The sequence below is a fragment of the Bombina bombina genome, chromosome 2 (assembly GCF_027579735.1).
Source record: "Bombina bombina isolate aBomBom1 chromosome 2, aBomBom1.pri, whole genome shotgun sequence".
Classification (NCBI taxonomy): Eukaryota; Metazoa; Chordata; class Amphibia; order Anura; family Bombinatoridae; genus Bombina; species Bombina bombina.
Window position 1 is genome coordinate 197,488,655 of NC_069500.1, and position 21,990 is coordinate 197,510,644.

The following is a 21,990-nucleotide window of genomic DNA, read 5'->3' on the forward strand; positions in this document are numbered from 1 at the left end:
GCTCTCCGTATTCAGCATTGCACCAGCAGCTCACAAGAGCTGCTGGTGCAACGCCGCCCCCTGCAGACTTGCGGCCAATGGGCCACCAGCAGGGAGGTGTCAATCAATGCGATCGTACTTGATCGGGTTGTATTGTGGCGATTCCTGTCCGCCTCATCAGAGCAGGCGGACAGGGTTATGGAGCAGCGGTCTGAAGACTGAAGACTCGCCAGAAACACGGCCCTTCAAGCTCCATTCGGAGTTAAAACTGTAAATAGGCTTTTTTCCTGGGCGCAGTGAGGGTCTCCCCTCCTCCTTTTCTTTAATTCGGTTTATTTTGTCCCTATCCTCTTTTTTACTTCGGATCAATTTCCCTAGATCGTTGTCAATCCTGTCTCCCTCACCGGATCCGCGTTCCCACCACTCCACGGTGTATGAAAGCATGAGCGATAACGATGACATCGAGGTTGAAAGCGACGCAGACAAACGAGCGCATCACAATGCATTGGAGCGCAAGCGCAGGGACCATATCAAGGACAGCTTCCATAGTTTAAGGGACTCTGTACCATCACTCCAAGGAGAGAAGGATGGTCATGGTTGCGTGGACGTCAAAGTAATTGCATCGCGGGCCCAAATACTGGACAAAGCCACAGAGTACATTCAGTACATGAGACGGAAAAATCACACACACCAGCAAGATATCGATGATCTAAAGAGACAAAACGCTTTACTAGAACAACAAGTTCGTGCACTGGAGAAAGCGAGATCCAGCTCTCAACTGCAGTCCAACTACTCTTCATCTGACAGCAGCCTCTACACAAATCCTAAAGGCAGCACCATTTCCGCCTTTGATGGTGGCTCCGATTCCAGCTCAGAGTCTGAACCTGAAGAACCCCAAAGCAGAAAAAAATTACGAATGGAAGCAAGTTAAACCCAGCAATAAAACCAGCAGTCTGTTCACAGCTTAAGTCTTCAACCTCTTCCGTCTCATTAGTCCCCCGACAACTTTTAAGGACTTTATTTTGTTCCTTTATCATTTTTATTAGGGTCTTGGACTGATTTTGTTTTCTCTCCCTTCTCCCAACTCCCTTTTTTTGGTATTTAAATTTTAGTGTAATATCCATTTTAAAAATGGATCTCAAACAGGAAAAAAAAATACGTCTGTATGCTATAACTTTCATGCAGATCCGACATCTGTATGGCAGGTGACAATGGGGTGAATGAAGCAGGTTTTAAATCTATAAAATAGAAGGAAAAAAAACTGCAAATGCACTCATTTTATTGTTTAAAAAATGCATATTGGTGAATTTCGAAAAAAAAAAAAATATTCCAAAATCTGTGCCATGTGAGATTTTGAAGAGATATATTATTGGTGCTGTATTAAGGGTTTAACATATTGGACAATAATAGCTTAAAGCACCTCATTTCAAGAGCCTTTTGTGTATGTGTTTTTTTTTTTTTTTTTGGAACAATACTTTTTACCCCAAATGATTAAATGACTAGTATTTTTAATAAGGAACAATGTATTTCCCTCTCACTTAAGTCTACCATGTCTTCGGTGAAATATTGCTTTATTGAGTACAAAATGAACACAGCTAAAGAATAGTGTTCAGCGGTAGTCTGAGAACAGGGTGTAATTTTTATTTATTTTGTTTACTATATATAAAGAAAATCTCTATATAAATCCACTGTTTACCATAAGAGGCCTATGATTTGACCAATTCACAAAACAGATATTATTGATCCCATGTTACGTATTTGCCAAATTAACCCCTTAAGGACCAGCGACGTACCCTGTATGTCACTGGCCTTTTTTTGGGACTTGATTGTTTTATAGCGCGGTCTTGCCACCAGCGTTGAGACTGCTCTATTCCACAAAGCTTGCTGGAGGGAGGGCATTAATAGTGTGTTCTTGCTAGACTTGTGCTATTATGTCCTGAAAAAACCCCTTAACGACCAGTGACATACAGGGTACATTGTGGTCATTAAGGGGTTAAAGAAGTTCTTGTATACAAAAACCAGCAGTGAATCAATTGATGATCTTGATGAAAAAAATACTTTATGTATTATTTTTAAAAAACTGAAATAGTAAAGGGTAATGTAATAAAAAACAAACAAAAAAAACTGTAAATGGGCTATAGTGATTGTCTGATATTAATATATATTGGCTTTTCCATCCACATATAAAGCCAACATGTCAAAGTGAAAATTAAAATTGTGCTATAGTGGTGCATGTAATGTTGATGTTTAACACTGGGAATATATATATATATATATATATATATTCCAGATGTATGTATATATTCTTCCCACCTACTATCTAGCTACCATAATGGTTAAAATGAGTTGAGATCATATGTATAACTCATATTATATATGTGTGCTAGTGCATACACACATTTGTTATGTGATTCCCACCAGTGTATAAATACTATAATAATAGAGTAAATAGAATTAGAAGTAGTAAGTACGATTCAAATATCAATTATTGAAATGCCGCTAGGTCCATATTCATGTTGAGACCATTTGGATATAATGTGCCCAATTGGTATATACAGAAGGTCTCATGCTGACGTAGTCTATTGAACCTGTTGTATAAATTTGATGCGGGAATGAATTCAATCGGAGTGCTACTAAATATGTTTAAATCCCCTTTGTGTCTTAAATTACAGTGTCTAGGAATACTGTGGTTTTTTATATTATTTTTCATGTTGTGATAATGTTCATTCCATCGGGTACGTATAACTCTACAGGTGCAGCCCACATACTTTATCCCACACAGTTCACATGTTATTACATATACCACATATATTGATGCACAAGTTAGATGGTGTGAGATAGGGTATGTGGTGCCGCCAGTGTTAGAAATGAAATGTGCAGTTCCAGGTTTTATGTAAGTGCACATTCTGCAATTCCTCTTTGAGCATTTGTATATGCCCTTTTTTTTTATTTTCTTGACTATTTAGCATCAAACTTTGTTTTGTGTTTGTTTTATTCACAACTATTTTGCTAGGGGCTAATAGATTTTTCAGATTTGGAGCCCATCTAAAGACACACTTTGGTTTGTCCTTAATATTTTTATTCAGAATCGGATCCTTTAAGAGGATGCCCCAATGTTTATTTATCATCTTAGTTATCTTTTTGTGACTAGTGTTATATTGGGTCACAAAAAGACACTCATTGTCATTAAGGGAATTTTTCTCTTTATTTGTCCTTGGGATGAAATAATCATACCTGTTATCAGTCTTTGCTCTATTTAGTTTTTTTTTCAATTAGTTTAATGGGATATCCTTTTTCAAACAATCTTTCTTTAAGTATGCAACGCTGATGGTAATCTGTCATGTCTACAATTTCTTCTGAGTCTCTTAAATTGTCCATATGGGACATTCATTTTCCAGGGTGAATGGGGGTTACTAGTGTAATCCAAGTAGCTGTTGGAATCTACTTCCTTGAAATGATTTTTAGATCCAATACCACCATCCACACTGGAAAAAGATAGCGATAGATCAAGAAATACTATAGATTTGTCCTCTATTACGCTAGAGAAAGTAAGTCCCATGTAATTAGTATTGATATAATTTGTGAAGGATTCGGCAGTGGTGCGGTCACCATTCCATATGATGATCAAATCATCAATATACCGCCCATAGTATACCAGGTTTGCCACATAGTCTGAATCATATATGTAATCTCAAATTTGCCCATGTATAAATTAAAAACTTAAAAAAATAATTATAAAACTAGGGGCAAACCTGGTACCCATGGTGGTAAAAGTACCCATGGAAGGTAAAACTCGTCTTGGAACAGAAAAAAATTATGTTCCAGAATAAATTATATTAACTGAAGAATAAATTGTTTCTGAAGATATGGTATATGTAAATTCCCGTACCACTTTGAGACCAATATTATGTGGGATGTTAGAATACAACAAGTGTACATCACTAGTTATCCACAACCAGTTTGGTTGTTTGGGGGGAAGATTTTTCAATTTTGTTAGCAAATCTGAGGAGTCACGTATATATTACTCTAATACCACTACATATTTTTGTAAAAAGGAGTCTACATAGGATGATATATTGTCGGTAAGACTCCCAATCCCGGCAATTATTGTTCTCCCAGGTGGTGATGTTTCATTTTTGTGGATCTTTGGGAGATGATAGTAAAACGCTTTATTAGGTTTTAAGGGGATCAAAAATTCTTTTTCATTTTTATTAATGATTTCTTCTTTACAGCCAAAATCTATGATCCCTTTTAGGATAGCTGTGAACCTTTCTGTGGGATCTGATTTAAGTTAAGAAATATTAGTCTTGGTCATCTAAAATTCTTCTGGCCTCTACAAGATAATCTGGTTCTGGAGGCCAATGCCCCCCCCTTGTCCGCTTTGTAAATTATTAGTTCCGAGTTCTTTTTGAGGCTATCAAGGGCTGTTTTTTCCCCACTATTTAGTTTATGTCTCCCATAAATTTTATTGGGTATTTTGGAAAAATCTTCAAAGACCATTTGTTTATATAAATCAATATATGTATTGTCTATCATGGTTGGTGTGAAAGATGATTTTCTTTCGAATGATGTGTGTAAATAGTCATTGAGAAGATGTTCAGTTAGTTGGTCAGGTTCGCTATAGATAATATTAGTTTTAGACTATTATCCGTTGGCCAAATGTCCATCTGCCAAATGTCTGTTGGCCAAATGTCCATCAGCTAACAGTCCGGCCACACTATAAAACCCCTTCCACCTCACTGGTAAATCTTGTCTTTGCCTCCACTGGAGGAAGGTGAAGAATGAAGAAGTGCAGATTTTTCTTCAGAGAGAGAAGGATTCTCAGAGTTGAGGTCCATTTCCTCTCAGAGTGCAGTGTTTGATAGAGGGATGAATTGGGAGTATGGGTAGTGACACTTTTTTCACCTCATGGGAATTAGTCACAAGCCTTCCACAGGTGTTGCGGAGACCTGTCCTTTGCCTCCTGCTGTTGGGTTATCGATATACTCCTATTCCATATAAACTGCTGTTATGTTTCAGCAGTGGTTTGGCTTTCTACTGGATTCCTACTGGGCACTCTATTATCCAGTTATGTTATTTAATTATATTTTTCTAATATATATATATATATATATATATATATATATATACATAATTGATAATTACTTGGGCTAGGGGGCACTCAGTATGCTAAGTAACAGGCACCTAGATCCATGCTGGCAGTCCTAAAAATGAATATATACTACTTAATAGACAGAGCTCATAAAAATAAAATGAACCAAAGCAGAACCTGGGCCGCACTGGATATTTATACCACACTATAAATGCAACAGTGATACCCTTATCGAGTGTGCTTAAACATATACAGATTTATTAAAAATACAAAGCCATGACCGAGAGCAGATGATGGTTGAGTCCACACAAGAAAATAAACAAATTTCACCCAAAGATATATTACCATGCTAGCATATATATATGAGCCGGCTATTAACAGGTCCACCTGTAGATCCGGGCACTTAGTGTTAGTAACACGCTCCGGTTAAAAGTGAACAAAAGTACCGTCCTTTTTTCCTCTTAGGTGCAGGACTTAGTTATATCTTAGAGAGTCAATTGCAGACAGTAACTTAATGCCAAATTCCTTGTAGCTAGACATTGTTTTGGGCTGCACGGCTTACCTTCACTTTAACGATATCACTACGGGTACCTTCCACATAATGCTATCTCTATGCTCTCTCACTCGATCCTTTAGTTCTCGTGTAGTTTTCCCAATGTAAAATTTGGGACACGAGCAGTGTAACATATAAATGACATTCGTGGTGTTACAGACTATCCTTTCAATAATATAATAGGACTTCTCAGAGTACTCAGTGCAGAAATTTCAGACTTTAACTATGTATTTACACTATTCACAGTGGCCACATGGTTGGCAGCCCTTCCTGACCTGTGATTGTGTCAGCCAGTTTTTAGGAATATCTTTTTGGAACTCACTGTGGACCAATCTGTCCTTTACACTTGGTGCTCTTTTTGCTGTTAATAAAGGATATTTAGGAATAAATTTAGCAATCGTGTTGTCATTTGACAGAATATGCCAATGTTTTCTAAGGATATCACAAAGTTTATCCCAATGGGAATTATACTTGGTTATGAGACAAATCTCGAGGGAGGGAGGTACAGGAGCAGCCCCCAATATCATATGACAACCAGGATCCAGAGGAAATAGAGTCAGTTTTGGGGAAGTACGAATTAGCTAATAGTTCAGATGAAATGTCTGTTGTAAATCTTTCTAAAATCAACTTGAATAGAGCACATATTAACCTTCTAAAGAAAGGATTATCATTCTGTCCTGCCAGTAGTCTGGATAAATTTGAGTTTGTGAAAGATTTGAACCTCTATGCTAGAAAAATCATTTTGAAGAAAATAATCCCAAGATGGAGAGTTAGGGGATAGTCAGGATGTAGTCGCCATTGATAAGCTGGTATCCCTGTTGGATGAACAGTAGGGAGAACACCAGAGTACTAACTACCCTTTAAAAACAAACTTTAAACCACCCTCCAAATTTATGCCCCAATTGTCCTTATCACCTAGTGTTCACACATTCGTAAAATGTGTAGAACAGGACGTGGGGAATATAGGGTTAACAGGTGTAGTATGTGATAATTTAACTAAATAAGAGAGGAAAGCGCTCAAAGATCTCATGAATAAGAAAGATATTCAGATCAAGCCATCCGATAAGGGAGGCAACATTGTAATCCTTGACCAAGCTGATTACATGAAGGAGGTTCTGAGACAGCTTCATGTTGCAGATCAATATGAGACAGTTTCAAGGCTGGCCTACGAGAAATCATGTGATGAGTTATTTATCATTCTCAAGCGGGCTAAAGATTCTGGCTCTTTAACTAAAAAAGAGTTTGATTTTCTTGTGTCTCCATACCCAGTAATACCCACGTTCTACTGCATCCCTAAACTACACAAAAGTGTAAAAAATCCCCCGGGACGCCCCATCGTGTCTGGCATTGGGGGACCCACTGAGGGGATCAGCAAATATGTTGATTTTTATCTTCGTCCCTTCTTAACAGAGTTATCATCCTACATGCAGGACACGGGGGACGTCCTGAGGAGACTGGATAGAATTAAGATTGAGCCAGATATGCTTTTGCTTACACTGGATGTGGAGTCACTGTACTCCTCTATCCCACATAAAGTGGGCCTGGAAGCGGCCAAATATTTTTTAAGGCTGCGGGGAGAGAAGTACAGTGACAACACATCATTGGTACTACAATTGTTGGAATTTGTACTGACTAACAACATATTTATGTTCGATGGGAAGTTGTACAGGCAGCTTAGAGGTACAGCCATGGGTGCGGCGTGTGCCCAAACCTATGCCTGTTTACATCTGGGTGTCTGGGAAACAATTGATGTTTTCCAGGGTTTAGACCAATGGGTGGAGGCTCACGTCGCCCTATGGCTGCGCTTTGTGGACGACATCCTAGTATTGTGGAAAGGCGATGCAGCATCAGCAGGGGAATTTGTTGAGTTATTGAATAAGATCAATAATTATCTGTTCTTAACTCATCAAATTAGTGATAAGGAAGCTACTTTTTTGGATCTTAGGCTAACAATTGAAAATGGAGCATTAAAAACGAAGGTGTTTCGGAAAGAAACAAGTACTAATAGTTTGTTACATGCATCAAGCCACCATCCAGTCACTCTGAAAAATGGGATTCCAGTGGGACAGTTTTTGAGATTGAAAAGGTGCTGTTCCACGGATTCCGATTTCAAAGGTCAGGCAACTGAAATGGCACAGAGGTTTCTCCAAAGAGGATATTCTAGGAACCAAATACGCAAAGGATGGGTCAGAGCTCGTCAGACACCTAGAAGCCAATTGTTATATAATATAAGGAGGCAAATAAATTAGCAAGAAATAACGAGATCCGTCTCATCACCAAGTATAATTCCCATTGGGATAAACTTTGTGACATCCTTAGAAAACATTGGCACATTCTGTCAAATGACAACACGATTGCTAAATTTATTCCTAAATATCCTTTATTAACAGCAAAAAGAGCACCAAGTGTAAAGGACAGATTGGTCCACAGTGAGTTCCAAAAAGATATTCCTAAAAACTGGCTGACACAATCACAGGTCAGGAAGGGCTGCCAACCATGTGGCCACTGTGTATATTGTAAATACATAGTTAAAGCCTCAAATTTCTGCACTGAGTACTCTGAGAAGTCCTATTATATTAATGAAAGGATAGTCTGTAACACCACAAATGTCATTTATATGTTACACTGCTCGTGTCCCAAATTTTACATTGGGAAAACTACACGAGAACTAAAGGATCGAGTGAGAGAGCATAGAGATAGCATTAAGGATAAGGACCCTGATAGCCTGGTGGCTAGGCACTTCCTAAATATGCATAACTCACAGCTTAAAGTGTTGGGTATCGGACATATTAGACCCAGAAGGAGAGGGGGTAATGTAGACCAGCTACTACTCCAGCATGAGTCACGCTGGATGTATAGACTCAATACCCTCTCTCCACTGGGTTTAAATGAAAAAATAGAATTTTCATGTTTTCTGTGAATCTTTGATCTGACAATTGTATTTAATTAGATGGTTTTCACATCTTAATATTTAAGCTTTATATGTACGTGGCTAGAAGGATGTGTAGCCATATGGAGGCTTATCAATGTTTTGTCAAAGTTTTATTGCTGCATTTCTGTTTAGGTAACTAAATTTTGTATATAGCCATTTTGTTGTCTAAGTTATTTTGCTATGAATATTTAGCACATGTTTGTTCAGCCATGTTATCATCATATGAGCGCAATTCCCCTTTAAGAATCAGTGGAGGGGAAGGAACAAAGTATCCATACAAGTGTATAAAGACTTGTGAAGCTGTCAATTAGACACATCTGATGAAGCCCTAAGTCCAGCCCGGAAAGGGGGAGGGGCGAAACGCGTAATGATTGGATTACCTGACACAGCGTGGTAACGCTAACATGGTGGAGCAGTTATGAGGTTGCGGTAACAATTGGTCGATACACCACTAGCGTGGCAAGTGAAGTGCTGCACAGGCTTGTTTGCATCACAGAGGAAGGTACTGCGGAAGGGATCCATATGTGGAAGGTACCCGTAGTGATATCGTTAAAGTGAAGGTAAGCCGTGCAGCGGAAAGTCTTGTACACAGTGGTTCCCCAAAACAATGTCTAGCTACAAGGAATTTGGCATTAAGTTACTGTCTGCAATTGACTCTCTAAGGTATAACTAAGTCCTTTACCGGATTAAAATCTGCACCTAAGAGGAAAAAAGGATGGTACTTTTGTTCACTTTTAACTGGAGCGTGTTACTAACACTAACTGCCTGGATCTACAGGTGGACTTGTTAATAGCTGGCTCATATATATATGCTAGCATGCTAATATATCTTTGGGTGAAATTTGTTTATTTTCTTGTGTGGATTCAACCATCATCTGCTCTCGGTCATGGCTTTGTATTTTTAATAAATCTGTATATGTTTAAGCACACTCGATAAGGGTATCACTGTTGCATTGTGGTATAAATATTCGGTGCGGCCCAGGTTCTGCTTTGGTTCATTTTATTTTTATGAGCTCTGTCTATTAAGTAGTATATATATATATATATATACAGGTATTTTTCTGTGTCATATGCTGGCTCCTCCTCCTCTCCGATGCCTCTGTCTGTTGGAGTACCTCAAGGATCTGTTCTGGGTCCTCTACTCTTCTCCACCTATACTTCTTCACTGGGTAAACTTATCAACAGTTATGGCTTCAAATATCACCTCTATGCTGATGACACCCAGATCTACCTCTCCACCCCTGCTCTCTCTACCTCTGTCCTTTCTCATGTGAGCGACTGCTTATCTGGTATTTCTTCCTGGATGGCCTCTCACCACCTAAAGATTAACATGTCCAAGACTGAGCTCCTTCTTATCCCCCCCTCAAGCTCTACGCCAACTTGTGACTTCTCTATCCCTGTTGATGGCATCACCATTTCCCCATTGCCCCAAGTCTGCTGCCTCGGAGTTACACTTTACTCAAATCTATTCTTCGCCCCCCATATCCAAACGCTTTCTACATCCTGCCGCAACCATCTACGCAACATTTCCAAGATTTGATCTTTTCTGTGCGCTAACATCACAAAGCAAATAATCCACTCCCTTGTTATTTCCCGACTTGACTACTGCAATAACCTACTTACTGGCCTTCCTCTTTCCCACCTCCCCCCCTTCAATCCATCCTAAATGCCTCTGCCAGGCTGATCCACCTTTCCCATCACTCTTTATCTGCTGCACCTCTCTGAGAGTACCTTCATTGGCTCCCCATACACAGCAGAATTAAATTAAAAATTCTTACCCTTGCATACAAAACACTCACCAACACCGCTCCCCTCTACCTATCCTCTATAATCAACAAGTATACTCCAGCCCGCCCACTAAGATCCAACAATGACCTTCTCCTTGCATTTGCAACTATCACCAACTATCACCTCCTCTCATTCTAGACTGCAGGACTTCTGTCGTGCAGCACCTACCCTCTGGAACACTCTCCCTTGTGCTGTCAGGCTTTGCCCTAATCTTTCTTCCTTTAAATGCTCTCTGAAGACTTTTCTGTTCAGAGAAGCCTACCACCCAACTCAATAATAAATTAATTTCACTTACCTAACATTTCCCTCATCTAACTCTGCATTAACATCTTTCTAAATCTTGCAGTCCTCACCTCCTGTTTCTCAACCCCCTACCCTTCTAGATTGTAAGTTCCCACAGGAATAGGGCCCTCAATTCCTCCTGTATGTGTTTGTAAATTTTGTCCTGTGTCTTAGAAGTTTTATATTATTGTTTTATTTAAATGAATTGTATCCATGGACAGCGCTGCAGAATATGATGGTGCTTCATAAATAAAATACAATAATAATAATATCAATATGTGTTTGTGTGTACTAGTGTTTAAAAGTTTGGGGTCACTTAGCAATATCCTTGTTTTGGACACAAAATATATATTTTTTTGTCCATTAAAAGAACATCAAATTAATCAGAAATACAGTGTAGACATTGTAAATGTTTTGAATGACTATTGTAGCTGGAAACAGCAAATTTTCAATGGAAAATCTATTGGAACCAAAACTCCTCTCTTTGTTTTAAAATATTTTGCCTATCTGCTCAATTTCTCTGCGGTTTTACACTATAAATTATTTGCCATCGTAGCTGGCTTATCTGATGGCCATACTCAATAAAATGGTTAGATACAGGTGCTTCTACATCTTATATTAGAACGATGTTGACTCATACTGTCCCTAACCATATGGGTAGTTTTCCCAATACAAATAAGGGCCTCAATAGGGACTATGTTTGGTCAGTATTCTTGTAATGCAGCTAAATTGAGCAAAATAATAACATAGAATTATATAAATGGATAGGTTTTGTATATATTGTTTAGGTAGAAAGTTTTATGGCAACATGGAAAAAGAATTAACACAGAAATATTTTGCAACATTAAAATGCAATACATTGTATCTCATGAAATAAAAATGTATTTTTAAATTGGACCACTGGGTGGAGCTGTTATACCATTTGTTGCGCAATGTGGTTCAAAAATTAAGATTTAAAAGGAGCAGTTTATGTGAACTTTGTATGCATGAATAAGGGTTAATACCTGAAACTTCACAATCATACTATGTCTGTGTTCTAAATAAAGGAAAAAAGTTTTACGAGATGGTGCTGTGGACATTTTATTGTTTTGCTTCTTTGCAGACAATTTAGCTATGCAGAAAGTTAAAAGCAAAACTATATATCTGTGGTGCAGAGGGTACTGGTGGTTGACCTCATCTTCCACTACCTATTCATATGCATATTTTTTTCCCTTTATTTACCTCTCTCCTGGTTTTGTGTGCAGCGCTGTACATTAAAATTCTGTTTAGCTGACACCTTTATGGGCTTGGGGTTCTACAATAAGCAATGGTGGTGCATAACTTCTAAATCAAAATTTTTTAGCAGCTAAGTAGGATGCAAGACCAGTGTATGCTTAAATCCTGATATCTTATTCATTGCTGATTTGCAAATCAATATAAACAAACATGAGGAATACAAACTGTGGCCCAAAACTTTTACACATGTAACTCGTCATCAGAGATTGATTAGTGTGCAAGATATACTGCACATCGCAATCACTAATAAAATGTATTAACCCCTAATCCGCCATCCCACCACATCTTAAACACCTAATTAAAGTATTAACACCTAAACAGCCATCCCCCCACATCGCCAACACTAAATAAACCTATTAATCCCTAAACTACTGTCCCCCCACATCGCCAACACTAAATAAACCTATTAACCCCTAAACCTCTGTCCCCCCACATCGCCAACACTAAATAAACCTATTAACCCCTAAACCACCATCCCCCCACATCGCCAACACTAAATAAACCTATTAACCCTAAACCACCGTCCCCCCACATTGCCAACAGTAAATAAACCTGTTAACCCCTAATCTGCCATCCCCCCACAACGCTAACATCTAATTAAAGTATTAACACCTAAGCAGCGATCCCCCCACATCGCCAACACTAAATAAACCACCGTCCCCCCACATCGCCAACACTAAATAAACCTATTAACTCTAAACCGCCGTCCCCCTACATCGCCAACAGTAAATAAACCTATTGACCCCTTAACCGCCATCCCCCACATTGTGACTCCCTAAATAAAACTATTAACCGTTGTCCCCCACATCGCAAACACTAAATAAGCCTATTAACCTCTAAACTGCCATCCCCCCACATCACAACTACCTAAAGTAAACTATTAACACCTAAACCTAACACCCCCTAATGTTAACATAATTAAAATACACCAAAATAAAGTTACAATATTACTAACTACTTTAAAATAAATACAAATTTACCTGTGAAATAGAAATAAAACCTAAGCTTAAACTAAAAGTTACTTTTAAAAAAATAAAATAAACTTAACATTACTAAAAATAATAAAACCTAACATTACAAAAACAAACTACAATTAAAAAAAATAATAAACACTAAAATTACAAAAAATTAAAAAAATTACCATTACATTAAAAATAACTGCCATTACAAAAAATAATAAACGAAATTATCCAAAATATTAAAAATGATTCCTATTCTAATACCCCCATTTAAAAAAAAAAAACACCCCAAAATAAAAAATTCCCCCTAACATTACAACCCCCAAAATAAAAAAAACAAATAAAAAAAAATAAACTTGTATGGGCATTGCCATTAAAAGTACATTCAGTACTTTTTCAGCCCATTAAAAATAAAAAAGCACTAATCTTAAAAAAAAAAAACACCCCCAAAAAACCCAAAAACTAACACCAACCTCATAATCGGTACTCACCATTGATGTAGTCCGGCGATCGATCTTCATCCCAGCAGCTAAACATTTTCATCCAGGCGGCTCCATCTTCTATCTTCATGGCGGAGGCGGAGCGGTCGGTGGATGTGCGGAGGCGGAGCAGAGGTCCATTGGTCTGACACAGAGGTCCTCTTCATGCGATCGACCGCCGCACACTGAATATTGAATGCATGGTACCTCTTGCATTTGAACAGCCAATAGGATTTAAGGAGCTTTTCATCCTATTGACTGATTTGAATTTTTCAGCCAATGCAAGGGTAACTCAATATAAAATGGGTAACTTGCATTCATCTTCAGTGTGCAGCGGACGATTGCATGAAGAGGACCTTCGTGTCGGACCGATGGACATCCGCCTCCCCGGATCCACCGACTGCTCCACCATGAAGATAGAAGATGGACCCGCGATGCATAAAGATGGAGCCGTCTGGATGTAGATGTTTGGCCGCTGGGATGAAGATGGATCGCCGGACTTCATCAATGGTGAGTATCAATTTTGGGGTTAGTGTTGGTTTTTTATTTTTGGGGTGTTTTATTTTTAGATTAGGGCTTTTTTATTTTTAATGGGCTGAAAAAGAGCTAAATGTCCTTTTAAGGGCAATGCCCATACAAATGCCTTTTTTTGGGCAATCGATAGATTAGTTTTTTTTAGTTAGGCTTTTTTTTATTTTGGGGGGTTTTAATGTTAGGGGGTATTTGGTTTATTTTATTGGCAAAAGAGCTGTTAACTTTAGCGCAATGCCCTACAAAAGGCCATTTTAAGGGTTATTGGAAGTTTATTTATAGATTAGGGTTTTTTTTATTTTGAGGAGTTTTTTTTTAAATGGGGGTATTAGAATAGGAATATTTTTTAATATTTTGGATAAATTTGTGTGTTATTTTTTGTAATGGTAGTTTTTTTATTTTTTGTAATTTTAGTGTTTATTATTTTTTGTAATTGTAGTTTATTTTTTTGTAATGTTTATTTATTTTTTTAAACAACTAATGTTAGTTTTTTTTTAGTTTATGCTTAGGTTTTATTTTTATTTTACAGGTAAGTTTGTATTTATTTTAACTAGGTAGTTAGTAGTAATATTTCAACTTTAATTTAGGTGTATTTTAATTATGTTAAAGTTAGGGGGTATTAGGTTTAGGGGTTAATAGTTTAATTTAGGTAGTTGCGATGTGGGGAGACGGCAGTTAAGAGGTTAATAAGTTTATTTAGTGTTTGCGATGTGGGGGGATGGCGGTTTAGGGGTTAATAGTTTAAGTTGGGTAGTTGTGATGTAGGGGGACAGCAGTTTAGAGGTTAATAGCTTTATTTAGTGTTGGCGATGAATGAGCCTGCAGAAAAAAAACAACAACATTATTTGGTGACTTACAATAAAAGCATAAAAATATTTGTAAAAATGCAAAATAGTCTACATGGCTTCATTGGTGTAGGCAATATCTCAGCGGTGAAAGGGTAAAACTCAGGGCATATTTTGGGCTAAGCCAACAAGGCCTGTGTCTAGGGCAACAGGCTTTATGATAGAGCTCCAAACTGTCCCACATGTCCGATATTGTCACAGTTCGACGTGCCCTTGCTGCTGTAACTCCTGATGCTTTTCCTAAACTGAAACCAGGTCTCCACAGATGGTCCACCCTGATGCCATCCTTCCATCCATGCCATGTCACTCCCAACCACACACACATTACACATGCGACTCCAAACTCTCCAGTTGCATCTTCACCAACAGAACACTTTAAGGCCCACCCAAATGTCTCCCTCCCACAGCCTAGACATCCCAGTCACAGAAAATGTAAATAGCATTACCATTATCATTTATTCATGCAAAAAATATGTTTAATATGTTAACTTGTTATTCTTTGCATACACATTACATAAAGACTAAACACACACTACACAAACAAACCACTTACATATTGCACACAAACATGACACACATACACACATTAAACAAACACTACACACAACACACTACAAAAGCACTAGAAACAGATACACTATACCCACACACTCACCACACAAATACTGCACACACACAAACAACACTAAACACAAACACTAAACATACATCAAACACTACTAAAAAACAAACACAACACACATACAGAAATACTGTTCAGTGCATGCTCACCGCACAGACTATACACAAACCCATACTACATATGCATATTGCTCACACACACATACACAATTTTTACAGTAAAAAAAATGGATGGATGGATAGATATATTAGATTAGAAATTACTTGTTTTCGCTTTAGGGTGTTTAGTTAGAAGCTAGCATGTGTATGTGTAGCTGAAGGTTAGGGACACAGGTAAGAAGAAGAACCTGGGCCTCCCAAATTTATATAGGGCCAAATTAAGTGCATAACTTGAGTGTTAACTGTGCTCAAAGTAAAATAATTAGTGCGGCTGGATGCTAGCGTGTAAGTGAAAGAGTTGGAGATGCCACTTTCAGGACTTTGGATATCAAACCGTGCTAACTCTTTCTCCCTATAGAGTTCTATGGGACATGCTACAAAAAGCCTTATTTTTCACTCACGCTCTAACCCAACACTGCGCTAGATCAACTGTACTAAAGCCAAAGGTGCGTTAGGAATAATTTCACATAGAAGAAAATGTTTTTTTTACTTTAAACACACACACACACACACATATATATATATATATATATATATATATATATATATATATATATATATATATATATATATATATATATATATATATATATATATATATATACAGTATCTCACAAAATTGAGTACACCCCTCACATTTTTGTAAATATTTTATTACATCTTTTTATGTGACAACACTGAAGAAATGACACTTTTCTACAATGTAAAGTAGTAAGCGTACAGACTGTATAAAAATGTAAACTTGGTGTCCCCTCAAAATAACTCAACACACAGCCAATAATATCTAAACTGTTGGCAACAAACTAAGTGGAAATGTCCAAATTGGGCCCAAAGTGTCAATATTTTGTGTGACCACCATTATTTTCCAGCACTGCCTTAACCCTCTTGGGCATAGAGTTCACCAGAGCTTCACAGGTTGCCACTGGAGTCCTCTTCCACTCCTCCATGACGACATCATGGAGCTGGTGGATGTTAGAGACCTTGTGCTCCCCCACCTTCCAATTGAGGATGCCCCATAGATGCTCAATAGGGTTTAGGTCTAGACACATGCTTGACCAGTCCATCACCTTTACCCTCAGCTTTGTTAGCAAGGCAGTGGTCGTCTTGGAGGTGTGTTTGGGGTCATTATCATGTTGGAATACTGCCCTGCGGCCCAGTCTCTGAAGGGAGGGGATCATGCTTTGCTTCAGTATGTCACAGTACATATTGGCATTCATGGTTTCCCCAATGAACTGTAGCTCCCCAGTGCCGGCAGCACTCATGCAGGCCCAGACCATGACACTCCCACCACCATGCTTGACTGTAGGCAAGACACACATGTCTTTGTACTCCTCACCTGTTTGATGCCACACACGCTTGACACAATCTGAACCAAATAAGTTTATCTTGGTCTCATCGGACCACAGGACATGGTTCCAGTAATTCATGCTTTCTTGTGCATCATCTTTAGAAGAGGCTTCCTTTTGGGATGAAAGCAATGCAGACCAATTTGATGCAGTGTGAGGCATATGGTCTGAAAACTGACAGTCTAACCCCCCACCCCTTCAACCTCTGCAGCAATGCTGGAAGCACTCATACGTCTATTTCCCAAAGACAACCTCTGGATATGACGCTGAGCACGTGCACTTAACTTCTTTGGTCGACCATGGCGAGGCCTGTTCTGAGTGGAACCTGTCCTGTGAAACCGCTGTATGGTCTTGCCCCCCCATGCTGCATCTCAGTTTCAGGGTCTTTGCAATCTTCTTATAGCCTAGGCCATCTTTATGTAGAGCAACAATTTTTTTTTTAGATTTTTTTTTAGTTTTGTTGCCATGAGGTACCATATTGAACTTCCAGTGACCAGTATGAGAGAGTGCGAGAGCGATAACACCAAATTTAACACACATGCTCCCCATTCACACCTGAGACCTTGTAACACTAACAAGTCATATGACACCGGGGAGGCAAATGGCTAATTGGGCACCACTTAGGGGTGTACTCACTTTTGTTGCCAACGGTTTAGACATTAATGGCTGTGTGTTGAGTTATTTTGAGGGGACAGCAAATTTACACTGTTATACAGGCTGTACACTCACTACTTTACATTGTAGCAAAGTACCATTTCTTTAGTGTTGTCACATAAAAAGATAAAATATTTACAAAAATTTGTGGGGTGTACTCACTTTTGTGAGATACTGTATATAAATATAGATATAACCTCCATGTGTGTCTGCACTCCCAATGCAATAAGGACGTCAACCAGGGTCAACCAGTCTGAGGAAGGGGTCTACGAACCCCGAAACGTCACCTTAATACATTTTTAAGATTTGTTTTAAAACTAAACCCAGCGAGTGCAGTCCTCTTGTGTAAATTGACTATATATATATATATATATATATATATACAGGGAGTGCAGAATTATTAGGCAAGTTGTATTTTTGAGGATTAATTTTATTATTGAACAACAACCATGTTCTCAATGAACCCAAAAAACTCATTAATATCAAAGCTGAATAGTTTTGGAAGTAGTTTTTAGTTTGTTTTTAGTTATAGCTATTTTAGGGGGATATCTGTGTGTGCAGGTGACTATTACTGTGCATAATTATTAGGCAACTTAACAAAAAACAAATATATACCCATTTCAATTATTTATTTTTACTAGTGAAACCAATATAACATCTCAACATTCACAAATATACATTTCTGACATTCAAAAACAAAACAAAAACAAATCAGTGACCAATATAGCCACCTTTCTTTGCAAGGACACTCAAAAGCCTGCCATCCATGGATTCTGTCAGTGTTTTGATCTGTTCACCATCAACATTGCGTGCAGCAGCAACCACAGCCTCCCAGACACTGTTCAGAGAGGTGTACTGTTTTCCCTCCTTGTAAATCTCACATTTGATGATGGACCACAGGTTCTCAATGGGGTTCAGATCAGGTGAACAAGGAGGCCATGTCATTAGATTTTCTTCTTTTATACCCTTTCTTGCCAGCCACGCTGTGGAGTACTTGGACGCGTGTGATGGAGCATTGTCCTGCATGAAAATCATGTTTTTCTTGAAGGATGCAGGCTTCTTCCTGTACCACTGCTTGAAGAAGGTGTCTTCCAGAAACTGGCAGTAGGACTGGGAGTTGAGCTTGACTCCATCCTCAACCCGAAAAGGCCCCACAAGCTCATCTTTGATGATACCAGCCCAAACCAGTACTCCACCTCCACCTTGCTGGCGGGAGTCGGACTGGAGCTCTCTGCCCTTTACCAATCCAGCCACGGGCCCATCCATCTGGCCCATCAAGACTCACTCTCATTTCATCAGTCCATAAAACCTTAGAAAAATCAGTCTTGAGATATTTCTTGGCCCAGTCTTGACGTTTCAGCTTGTGTGTCTTGTTCAGTGGTGGTCGTCTTTCAGCCTTTCTTACCTTGGCCATGTCTCTGAGTATTGCACACCTTGTGCTTTTGGGCACTCCAGTGATGTTGCAGCTCTGAAATATGGCCAAACTGGTGGCAAGTGGCATCTTGGCAGCTGCACACTTGACGTTTCTCAGTTCATGGGCAGTTATTTTGCGCCTTGGTTTTTCCACATGCTTCTTGCGACCCTGTTGACTATTTTGAATGAAACGCTTGATTGTTCGATGATCATGCTTCAGAAGCTTTGCAATTTTAAGAGTGCTGCATCCCTCTGCAAGATATTTCACTATTTTTGACTTTTATGAGCCTGTCAAGTCCTTCTTTTGACCCATTTTGCCAAAGGAAAGGAAGTTGCCTAATAATTATGCACACCTGATATAGGGTGTTGATGTCATTAGACCACACCCCTTCTCATTACAGAGATGCACATCACCTAATATGCTTAATTGGTAGTAGGCTTTCGAGCCTATACAGCTTGGAGTAAGACAACATGCATAAAGAGGATGATGTGGTCAAAATACTAATTTGCCTAATAATTCTGCACACAGTGTATATAAAATCAGAAACAGACCTTGCACTCGCTGTATTTTTTAACAAACTTTTTTACTTGGCAAAAATAGTGACGTTTCGGGGACAGTGTATCCCCTTCCTCAGACAGTGAATGCTTCAAACTTAGGTGAATTTATACAAACAAATAAATAACCCCTCCCCCCAATTAGCAAAAAAAAACGCCAAAAGTGTTGCTATGGTGACCATATGTCACAAAGTGAACATCGTATATACATTATAATATAAGCAATCAAAGCTATGACAGTGAAGATGATCAAATTAAAAGACCTGTAGTAAAATTAACATGGTAAACAACTTGACATTTCAAGTACTGGTATTCTTAACAAATCCCTAATGTCCGTTATTGTCCGGGGAGCCAGCCAATATTGGAAGCCTTATATGTTGTAGCCTAGGTGGTCAGGCATAAAATACACACTCAAAACCTACCAAGATGGGAAAACAAAGTTCTAATGTAGATCGCCGTGTCCCACGCCATCGCAACACGCCCGCACTAGGTAGAACAGACAAACCCGGAAGTGCATCGGCCGATCACGTGTCTGGCCATGCACCAATCACTCGGGTTGCGGTTGGGGTTGTCATGGCAATGGGTTATAAACGTGACAAAAATTTAAAAGATCTGTTGATGCTCACGGACCCCACACATTGCTATAACCCTGAGACATGGCTGACACAGAGAAAGAAACCAGGATGCTATAGGTGTGTGGGATGTACCACCTGTAATGCCATGATTCCAGGACCAACGTTTGGACATCCCCATTGCAATCAGAGGTTCAAGATTAGGCATGTGCTAACGTGCACCACCTCTCATGTGGTATATCTATTAAACTGCAGCTGTGGGCGGTTCTATGTGGGAAAAACAACTGAGGATGCCCGGACCAGGTTCGCTAACCACAGATCATCCATCAGAACGGCCCTTAAGAAGGGCTCTAGTGACCAACCTGTGGCCCGGCACTTTGTGGAGAAAGGCCATGGACTCCATGATCTGAGATTCACCTTAATTGATCATGTCCCCCCATTAAGGCGGGGTGGTGATAGGGATACACTTCTCCTGCAAGTTGAGGCCAAATGGATTTTTCGTTTGAATACCCTGCAACCACATGGACTTAATACTATGTTTGACTGGCATTGTTTCTTGTAAATTAGACCCAGCTCTTAGGGAGATCTGCCTATTTACCATGGGAGTCCATGTTATCCAGATTTTTTCTACTTGAGAGTCCACACTCTATTCTCATTTTATTTTCATTTATTTATTAATTATTATTTATTATTTATTATTTTTTATTCTATTTTATTTTATTTTTATTTTTATTTTTATTATTATTATTTTTTATATTTATATTTACTTTTATTTTTTTATATTTATTTCTATTTTAATTTTATTTTATTTTATTTTAATTTTATTTTTATTTTTATATTTATTTATCTTTACAGTTTATTTTTATTCGTCTGTTTCTCCCCTTCCTTTTTTTCACTAACATTCTTTTTTTCACTAACACTCTTTTCCCATTTTCCCATTTTTTATTCGGTTTCCTTGTATTTAAGTATTGGTGGGGTTATTTTGGTTCTTTTCTTTGGGGCGTTTGGTACTCTCTCATTGGTCATGCCATCCCAGTTCACCTTCTTTAATGGGTGATATTACCGTGTATAAATTTGTACATATTCTCCATCATGGTACACTGTGCATATTGGATAGTGAATGCACATTAGTGATATAGTCCCTGTAGCAGCGTCCACTATGATATAGATGCGCTCTAGGGAGAATGTATGATATTATTATACCCCCATCAGAATACGGCAAGATGGCTCTATATATATGATTTACTGGTTATATTTACGGCAGTGGTATAGCACTTGTAGCAGCACTTATTACAAGTATCTATTGATGTGTACTATTACAATGTTATGCTTAGTAGCTGATTTGTCCGATATGCTTCTTTGTTGCTATTTGGATCGTTGTGACCCATTGCCATGACAACCCCAACCGCAACCCGAGTGATTGGTGCATGGCCAGACACGTGATCGGCCGATGCACTTCCGGGTTTGTCTGTTCTACCTAGTGCGGGCTTGTTGCGATGGCGTGGGACACGGCGATCTACATTAGAACTTTGTTTTCCCATCTTGGTAGGTTTTGAGTGTGTATTTTATGCCTGACCACCTAGGCTACAACATATAAGGCTTCCAATATTGGCTGGCTCCCCGGACAATAACGGACATTAGGGATTTGTTAAGAATACCAGTACTTGAAATGTTAAGTTGTTTACCATGTTCATTTTACTACAGGTCTTTTAATTTGATCATCTTCACTGTCATAGCTTTGATTGCTTATATTATAATGTATATACGATGTTCACTTTGTGACATATGGTCACCATAGCAACACTTTTGGCGTTTTTTTTGCTAATTGGGGGGAGGGGTTATTTATTTGTTTGTATAAATTCACCTAAGTTTGAAGCATTCACTGTCTGAGGAAGGGGATACACTGTCCCCGAAACGTCACTATTTTTGCCAAGTAAAAAAGTTTGTTAAAAAATC

General features: G+C 38.6%; 1 protein-coding gene across 1 annotated transcript; it reads left to right on the plus strand.

The window, feature by feature from the left end:
• The first annotated feature begins 264 nt into the window (after positions 1-264).
• Positions 265-1,679, plus strand: LOC128647720 (protein max-like). The gene has a single exon (XM_053700461.1). The coding sequence runs from the start codon at positions 422-424 to the stop codon at positions 908-910; it is 489 nt and encodes a 162-aa protein (XP_053556436.1). The 5' UTR covers positions 265-421; the 3' UTR covers positions 911-1,679.
• The last annotated feature ends 20,311 nt before the right edge of the window (positions 1,680-21,990 follow it).

Excerpts from the sequence above, each read along its gene's own strand:
- LOC128647720 (XM_053700461.1), top strand. The coding sequence starts at position 422 with ATGAGCGATAACGATGACATCGAGGTTGAAAGCGACGCAGACAAACGA.